The sequence below is a fragment of the Bidens hawaiensis genome, unplaced genomic scaffold (genome assembly GCF_021521415.1).
Source record: "Bidens hawaiensis isolate Kalapana, Puna unplaced genomic scaffold, B.hawaiensis_p1.1 tig00024454_1, whole genome shotgun sequence".
Classification (NCBI taxonomy): Eukaryota; Viridiplantae; Streptophyta; class Magnoliopsida; order Asterales; family Asteraceae; genus Bidens; species Bidens hawaiensis.
The window spans coordinates 212,821-222,554 of record NW_027493860.1 but is presented as its reverse complement, the minus strand read 5'-3'; the positions used below and the strand labels follow the sequence as shown (position 1 = coordinate 222,554).

Below are 9,734 nucleotides of genomic sequence, written 5' to 3'. Positions count from 1 at the left end.
AAATCATTGGGGACAGTCATTGTACTTAAAATCATAGTGCCTTAAGACAATAATATACATTTTTATGACACAGTGATATGCATTATGACACAATTTGACAAAACAACATTCATTGTGACTTTTTGATATTCATTGTACTTACAATCATTGGGACATAGCAAAACAAACGAAATACATAATTCTTTCCCCTTGTCTTCTCTCCATTGTTTAAAATATGTGACCATGCATTTATAACATCGGCATGTAGTTCAACTCCTGGCATCAAGCTTTCCATTTCAACTCTTGGCAATGATATAACATCTATGATAAAGAATATATCATCCCTGGAAAAAGCGGTAACGTATTAATAGCAAATTACACATATCATTGTGTTAAATTATGTAATAAACTTTTAAAAGGTAGTTTGTATTAAATGTATTATGTCTCTGTAAATATGTAGGATGAAACATTATTCTCAGATTGTGTCCTTTTGTCTGTCATAACAACTTGTCTTTGAACAAAAGGAGAACACAGGATTTCAGCCAAATTCCTATTTCTTTCAGGTCTTTTTTGCTTCTGTTCCTCATTCTGTTGCGGTCTTACACTTGAAATTGGTTCGGTAATAATAACATTTTTAAGTGGTGTGATGTAGTCATACGCTTCTATTTGAAGGATGGGTAATTTCTTTATTGTTTCATCAACATCAACTTTTCAACACCTTCATTCATTTAAAATATGACATAATCATAATATAATACAACAGATTATGACACAACAAACTTTATGACACAGTAGTTTTAGAATATGACACAACATATACGTACCTGAGGCGATTTTTTAACCTCATCCACATCGTCATTTTTCTTTTTTTCCCTTTCAACCATACCTTCACCAAATTGACTCCTCCATTCTTTAACAACAGCATCCTTTTTGTTTGGCTTTTCTTTGTTTGTACCTTCACGTGACCATTTTGTATCCCAAAAACTTCATTGATCAATGCATTTGTTATATTGAAACATGGACCCCATCAAATACCAAGTTTGCTACTGGATTATAGTTTTCAAGAAACCAGTAAGCAAAAGCAGTAGGGACTGTGTGTGCATTTATCGACAACGTTTCACCAAACCCCATCTCCATTACTGCTTTTCTTTGGTTTTCATTCAAATTATCAATAAAATCTGTTGGGTTTGATGATGAACACTTCATGTTTAATTTCTGATGTGTGAATGGGAAGTATTTCGGTTCTTGTTTCTTTTTTGGGACTACAGCCAATGCCAGCTTCCTCTTCTTCTTTTTTAGTTTTTTCTTTTGATCTTCTTTTTTCTTCCTCTTTTTGCTAGTTGGTTCATCGTTTACTTTTTGGTTACGAAAGACTTGATAGGGATCACAAGTCCACCAAAAAGACACAATGATCTAATATGACACAATGGTAATAATGATGTATAACACAAGTAGAATTTAACACAGTAGGTTTGACACAATTACATAATAGTCAAGCTACACAATGGCACACTAGAGCAGAGTAAGCAACTGAAATGCTTATTTGACACAACTACACAATAGTCAATTTACACAATGACACAATAGAGCAGAGTCAGCAACTGAAATGCTTATTTGGCACAACTACACAATAGTCAATTTACACAATGACACAATAGAGCAAAGTCAGCAACTGAAATGCTTATTTGACACAACTACACAATAGTCAATTTACACAATGACACAATAGAACAGAGTCAGCAACTAAAATGCTTATTTGACACAACAAACTACACAATGACACAATAGAGCAGAGTTAGTAACTGAAATGCTTATTTGATACAATTACACAATAGTCAATTTACACAATGACACAATAGAGCAGAGTCAGCAACTGAAATGCTTATTTAACACAACTACACAATAGTCAAGCTACACAATGACACAATAGAGCAGAGTAAGCAATTGAAATACTTATTTGACACAATTACACAATGAAAAATAAAACCTAAAATGTACCTTGGTTTGAAGTTGTTTTTCGTTTCTTCGTTTTCTTTATGCTTGTTGATTTTCTTTTTTCTTCAACAATAGGTTCAGAATTTTGAAGTGTCTTCTCTGTTTACGGTGGTTCAGTCGGAGTATCAATTTTCTCTGTTGACGGTGGCGACGGTGGTTCAGTCGGAGTATCGATTTTCTCTGTTGACGGTGGCGACGTAGATGACGCCATTGCGAAGAAGGAAAAGGCGAAGATGAATGGACGATTTTCAAAAATTTGTGGTTGATTTAAGGTTTTTCAGAGGGGAAAGGTGAAGATGAACGGACGAAGAAGACGATTTTGAATAATGATGCTGATGACGACAGTTATTATTCGTATATTGAGGGTTAAAATTTTATCCTTTGTCTTTTTCTAATATTACAAAATTGCCACCGCATTTTTTTCAGCCTTTGATTTTTTTTTAGATCTCATCTAATGGTTGATAATCCTTCTCATTTTTTACCCCCTACGTAGAATAACTTGACCATATATATATAAGCATTAAATTCAGTCGCATTTTGTGAGCAGATTAATGAAACTCTCACCTCTCAGGGCCAACAGACAACATGAGCTAAGCATCATAAACTAACAATTATAATTATAACTTTGTTATTACAAACCAAAAAGATACGCATGTTTTAGTCAGACTTCAACGCCTGAGTGATTTCCCAAATCGATAGATCATCATCTTTCACCAATGCTCCTTCGCTTGTTCCTCGTTTGCTATTAACAAGTGCAACCGTGAACCTCTCATGCTCTAAAGAAGACGGGTACATTATTTGCTCTTCCTGTTATTAACACGCATTAATTATATATTATAAATTGTACAAATGCATCTGCAAATATGCCCACACGTACCTCGGGCAAATTAAAAAACTCATCAGGAGATATTTGCAGCAGCTCAGTAGCTGTATGAGCTGTGCACCATGCTAAAAGCTTGCCAGTATCGTCTGCAATGGTGACTTTCAAATGGAAACTAGGAACAATGTCATCATCACAATGACGTCCACAAAAGTTGCATTCAAACCCAATATTCTTTGTAGCAATATGTCCACATGATGTGTGAAAATACCTCAAACTTATATGATAGTGTTCAACTTGGTCTAGCCAAATTCGACACACCTGAAAAGGGTAATAACAAGTTTTATTAATATTTATTATACTGATTCTGAAGATCAATATCAGCATGCTTATTATTATAAGACCAGATGTATTGAAGAACCGAGACGAAAGAGAGCATACATGTGTGTTGATATTATTGGCTGACAGATCTGAAAGTGTAGATGATTTGTGGAGGCATGAAGAGTTTAGCAAAGCTGGTAAGCAACTTAGGTTAACAAACAAACATCCACCTTCTTTCTCGTCCCATGAAACTTCAATGCTGAATTTCAACAACGTAGTTTTAAGCATGGTACTTCAATATCTACTTTTTAAAAAATAGATATTGATAGCATTTTGTCTAAATGCTAAATGCAAAGACTGAGAGACATGCATGCACATTGTTATACTTATTCTACAAAAAGATCATGAGAGGGGAGATAAAAACAAAGGAAGAGTCACAACAGCGACCCTTTTCATTGAAGCAGCGCTTATGTGGGTCTCACGGTTTTTCCTTTTACTTAAAAATGCTTGCATACTGAAACTCTTAACATAGTTGAGTATATTTATTTATATGTTTGACACAATGTAATCTATATAATAAACCTGAACAGAATTCAAAGGTCGAATCCTTAACCAAAATGACATATATATGTACTCACCTCTTGCATTTGGTCATAGAGCATTTCAAGCCAGCAATGTATACCGTGTGACCAACGCTTATTTTCCCCAATGACCTAATAATATAATATAAGACATCATATCAACCATGTATCGTTTGCTAAACTACTTGCTATTAAACCATAAGAAACTATACCAAGATTTGACAAAATGCAGCTTGGCCCAAATCCCTCCGGTTGAATCATCAATTCTCAAAGAAAAGATGGATTCTTGATTATTTGGTTTCTTAGTATCTGTAACTACGCCATAGATGCTTATGTTACTCATCTTCTCATGAAGATCAGCCACAAACAGCTGTAAAAGTTTGGAATACAAGAAAATCTATAAGATCACTGATCACCTGTAAAAGCTGAAGTGTGTCAATAAAATTGAATAAAACTTACTCTAAAAGGGTAGTTACTGAAGTCAATGGCTCCCCGAGAATCACATGGCAACGTCACTTGAGAAACTTTGGGTCCTTGAGTTGGGTCAACTGTAGTCAACAGTTTTGATCCTTGATAATGATTTTGAGTTGACGCAACAGATACCTGTTGAACTACGTGTTAACAAAGTCACAGTTTAATATCTTTGCTGTTATGTTACATATAAGATTGGTTACTTGTTCCTCACGGCGAATGAAAGGCACTATATATAGCTGTGTGGCGCTCCCGTATTCAAGACATATCTCTTCAGTTGATTCCATCGTACTTTCAGTACAAGTGGAAACAAATGGTCGGTCTAGGGCTAGCCAACTTCCTACACTGCAAGAAACTGCGTAAACGACTATACTCGCAAGTAGATATGTGCATGAAACCGAAATAACCGACATAACAGAACCCAACCCAATACAGATGGTTAGGCCTTGTGGTTTTATTTATTTATTTTTTTCAAAACCCAAATTTGTAATTCGGTTTCGGTTTTGCATGTACCGAAAACCAAAAAACCGACCTCGAAAGAACCAAAAATAAGTTACTGAATTTATGAATTACAATTTTTTTTATTATTATTTAGTAATTTATAAGAAATTGATAAGTAGTGTAGCCCATTTAGGCCCAAGTATAGAATAATCAATTAATCATTGATTAAAAAAAATTAGTATTCATATTTGGTCCAATTCTTTTCAAAAACCCAAAAACTAAAATTTCAGCTTAAGCCCAAAACAAACCCATGCACACCCGTACTAGCAAAAAAAAATAATAATAAAATCATAAAGTTAAAATATTTGTATATCTTATTATAAATCAGACTCTATCAAATTGTTCATATTGTTGAGTTTTGACATGTTTAGATCAGTTCTCCTTTATATGTGGATAACTTTGTGATGGTGCCATTTTGCTATCTGAAGACTTTTAGAGGATGTATTTAGTGAATTTTAGTTGTTTATCTGAAAACTATTTATAAAAGAACAATAAAATGGTGTTCGGTTTACCTGAAACAATTGGCAAGCACAACCTGGTCACCCCATAGGAAAAACTTTACCCTGAAATTATCGCTGTCTACAAGAGTAATTTGTTTCCTCTGCAGGCTACCAAACTTTCCCTGAATTTCTAAAGATCCAATAGATTCAATTCTGCACAAGTTCAAGTTATTAGTTACTAAACACAAGCTCTTCTTCAAAAGAAACTTGTATTTATAAGTCAATGCGGTCAATATATGTTATTAAGGGATGCTTGAGTTACCTAGCATATAAAGAATACAAGACTCCTTGTTTCACATCATCAACAGAAATGGAAGACAAAGAATCAGAACAAAATTGTGCTCCAAGCAGCATTGCATCGTCATCTTCATCCTATGTTTAATTACAATCATAAAAGATTGGAGTTACATGTTATATGGCCAAAACAGTAGGATCATAGGCATTATTACCTCATCTAATACTATCAGTAAATATTCTGTTGGTAGAAGTCGTAAGTGACCAGATCCACGAGTGGTTGTTCGAAGATAACACCCTGTAAGCAAAAGCTCTCGTCCTTTCCTCAAAATCCCATTTTTAAGGTCAGCCAAGTCGTAAAACCTGATCAAATGCTATTAATAGAGTATTATATACTGAAGTAAAAGAATTACAAGCATTGGTCCTAAATCAAAACTTACAGCTTGGACAAAGTTTGGGAAATTGGTTTACTGTTAACCAAATGTCACAAATGCAATCTTAAGATTTAAGAGAAGAGCTAAAACACCACTGACACACTAACCAGGCACCATTGATGTGTCCTACGAGCCTTATGGCGCATACAAGCTGTATGACACAAAGAAATCGGTCACATGAGCCATATGACAGGGAGAAAATTGTCATATGAGTGGCAAATCATACAGCATTTTTGACCATTTTTTGCCCTATCATGCGACCGGCCATGATGTGCATAGATGATTGGACGTCATACGGTATGTGACAAAGATGCTGGTGTACACTATTGGGGTGGTGTTTGAATAGCATAACCCTTAAGTAATAATGCATTAAAGAGTTTTGCTTACTGACATAGATAAACATCAATAAGTAGTATTTATGGCAAAGAGCAAATAGGTCATATTTAGCTTTAAATTTGTCAAATAGGGCATCCCAAAATTAATACTATAATGATGTTTCATGGGATGGAGTGTCGTAAATCGAGAAAAAGCATGTTGCAAACTTATGACACAAATTATAATTTCAATTCATTATATCAATGTTACCTGCGATGAAGATAAAGATCAATGGTATTGGAGCTCCAGAAATCTCCCAAGGTAAGCATGTAAAAGTTTGTCCCTGCAGAAAGCACTTATAATGAATAACTTATAGAAATCTTTCAAATACTTGAGCATGCGCGTGTTTTATGTATTACAAATTAACTATAATGTCTCATATCCTGAATTCGTGTTCTAGAACAAGTTGAATTCACGTTTGACCAAGTAGCAATGTAACTGAAGAAACTAATACTTTCACCACTCTACTATTAAAATTGTCTATTTGATTGCTCTATAAAATATACTCATCAGATCTAGCTTATGCTAAAAACAATGACTTTTTGGTAAAATTAACGGCATTAATTAATAGAAGCAAAGGTGTCAAGTCACATTCAATTGATATAAAATAAAATATACCTGGAAGAAGGAAAGTATCAAGTATAACAACCTCAAGAACACTCGCCAAGGACAAGAAATTCTTGTCATAAATGGAATCAATTGTAACCGTGTTGGGAAGCTTCAGTCTCTTATGCAAATATTCTGGCCTTTTCTTTTTTGAATACCCACCTCTTTGACTCTCACTCCATGCCTAAGTTCAAATTAAATAGCACCAAAATGTGGGTTTCTACAAGTAAAGTAACAAGAGTTGTTAATGAAGTGAAAAACCTGAGATAGTTCAGATAAGAGAATGGCAGGGGTGACTCCGCTTGAATAAGCTCTGCAGGTCTTGATAATCCGACCCGAAACCCAGCTCCACGCCGCTCTATTATTATTATTATTATTATTGGACTCTTCTTCGTCAGCGTCTGATAGTATGGATATCGCGTATTCTACGAATCGGAGGAACGGATCATCGTCTTCGGCAACCTCAGTATGTTGCTGTTCATCCACCTCCATCACTATACTGTTCATTGAATTGGTCACAGAATTTGTACTAGGAATAGGAATAGATACAACATTTCATTTAGCGCCAAACCCCTAGTTTTACTATGGGTCCGATTTGTAGAATTCGGGTCAACCAACCCGAATAAACTATTTGTATCCCATTACACTTGTTCATATTCCATCTATTAGACTATTATGACTGATAGAATATTTATTGTTTATATATCTTTTTTATCTAGGGTTAATAACAACCTTAATCACAGAATATGCTGCTTTAACGGATTATGCTTATTTATGATTTAGTTATTTACGTAATGAGTAAAGAATAATATGTTGCTTTAGTTTTCGCGTCGTAGTTTTTCTTTACTATTTTATTTTCATTTTGGTTACTTAGATACCTCAAACCTAACTAACCCAACCTGAAAAAACTCGAATCCAAATAACTCGAACCCGAAAAAACCGTGAGAGATTTGGATTGGATTTCAGTTCCAAAATTAAAATTTTGAAACCCGAACCAAGAAACCCAAAAAACAAACACGAAGATTCCCTGCTAGTTTTTGTTTGTTTGGCTGTTTATAAGTTTTGCACATAAGAGTGTATAATACTAGCCTACGATTAAAAGTTAACTAGTTTGATATTTCTAGCATTAATAAAGGGCTTTGCGGCGTATGTTTTTGCCCGTTTGTCTTCAATCTTGATGTAAATACTATATTTTATATTAAAGAAGAAGATAGGAAAAAGAAAATGTTGACTTTTTCTTGATGACCAAAGAGTCCTCAAAATGAGCTACCAGTTAAATCCTCCGAAAGTTGTTTCGCTTATTATTTAAGTTTAATTATATCTTTTCTAATAATAACTATTTTCTTCTATGAAGTAAATGTTGGATTTTATGGACCGGTTCGGTAAAGTCGCGCGGCTAACTGAGTTTTGACTCGTTAGAGTTACGCCGTGGGTAACGAGCGTGAAACCCCTTAAGTTAGTTAACCGGGTATGACATAAATTAATGAGATATTATGGAACGGGCTTTTGGAAACAAGAAATGGGCTTGGTAGGTAACATTAGCTTAACTAGTTTATTTATATATTAGTTAACCTATCATTAATCTAACCTAGCCACCACAACCTATTATCTCTTCCAAGCTTACACACCACCACCACCATCGGCTCCCTACCTGCCGCCGCTGCTGACCCGTGTGCCACCGCCGCCGCTGGTCATTATAACACCGACCACCGCCACCACTGTTGTTCCTTCACCGATCGCCACCACTACTCTGCTGCTGCTACTGTCCATGAACACCACAGCACCGCCGCCACTGCTGTCGCGGTTCCTGTTCACCCGCCACAGCCGTCGCCGTGTTCCAGCGCCACCGCTACAGTTCATCGCCGCTACCGCTGCCTAGTGCACCACCACCGTCGGGTCTTGTTTGTCACCTGGCGTTGCTCGTTAACTCTCGGCGTCTCGACCGATTATTTAAACCGAGGTACACTTAAATATAATTGGTTTATAATAATTATATTTGATGGGTTGTTTATATTACTGTGCTTATATAGTTTTGTAACCGGATCCTGTCGGGTTTAGTGTCGGTGCTGATTACTCGTTTTATTCTGTTGCGTATATATTGATTAATTGGATTAATTAATTATTTGACATATTTTTAAACCGGTTTTAATTATAAATTTTGTGACTGGTCACCACTGAAACCCAACAGTGGTATCAGAGCCTTGGTTACAACGTACGAGTCGGTACCGATCTTTTAACCGGAATAGAACACAAACTTTAAACTGGTTCTAAAGTTTCTGGCCTAATTAATTTTTAGGGCAACTTTATCTTTTGGTCAATTTTTATTTTGTTTTACTTGAGCAAAAGCTAGCTGGAATTTTGGTTGTTTGTTATGCAACATGTAAATTTGGCCCGACCGTGTTTGTGATTGTTTTGGTTTTTGGTTTTTGGTTTTGGCTATATGGATGGTTCAAATTTGTAAGAGTCAGGGTTTTTCCTTTATTGTATTTATTTTTGTAATATTGTATTTCATTTATAAATATTTTAATAAACGAAAACCCGAAGACAAAGACCATGGAAACTAAAACGGGAATCACAAAGTCAGTGGGAGTTGCTCGAGACGACAATTGGATGTACTCAAGTCCATCCTTGTGGTTGTTTGTGTGTTGTGACCCCGTGATCCATTCGGTCTTGCTAATAGGCTCTAGCAAGATCGAACAATTTTTGGCTATATAAGATTTACATACTTATTTATTACTTTTGTGGTTGCTTACTTTTATAATTTTTATATAATAACCAACCTTACATCAACATATATATTTTAAAAGGAGTTTTAAAATATTAAGAAACAACCATAACAAAACAAGTTCTAAAAGGGGTTTTACAACCTGTCAAATTTTGTCTTTAAAACAAAGTTTGATTTAAAACAAATTATAAC

General features: G+C 35.1%; 1 protein-coding gene across 1 annotated transcript; it reads right to left on the bottom strand.

Annotated features, from left to right (window-relative positions):
• Positions 1–2,631: 2,631 nt before the first annotated feature.
• Positions 2,632–8,677, bottom strand: LOC143569319 (uncharacterized). Its single transcript, XM_077055269.1, has 14 exons — positions 8,469–8,677; positions 7,079–7,316; positions 6,830–7,001; positions 6,422–6,494; positions 5,618–5,765; positions 5,431–5,540; positions 5,181–5,321; positions 4,371–4,512; positions 4,156–4,299; positions 3,909–4,066; positions 3,754–3,828; positions 3,236–3,374; positions 2,852–3,115; positions 2,632–2,781 (listed from the first exon to the last, which is right to left on the bottom strand). The coding sequence occupies exons 1-14, from the start codon at positions 8,675–8,677 to the stop codon at positions 2,632–2,634; spliced, it is 2,163 nt and encodes a 720-aa protein (XP_076911384.1).
• Between the last annotated feature and the right edge of the window lie 1,057 nt (positions 8,678–9,734).

Bases quoted from the DNA above. Each gene is read 5' to 3' on its own strand.
- LOC143569319 (XM_077055269.1), bottom strand. From the start codon at position 8,677: ATGAACTGTAGCGGTGGCGCTGGAACACGGCGACGGCTGTGGCGGGTG. The intron at 6,495-6,829 runs GTATATTTTATT...TGCTTTCTGCAG, and splicing joins TGATACTTTCCTTCTTCCAG to GGACAAACTTTTACATGCTT. The intron at 5,766-6,421 runs GTAACATTGATA...GCATTTGATCAG, and splicing joins GATCTTTATCTTCATCGCAG to GTTTTACGACTTGGCTGACC.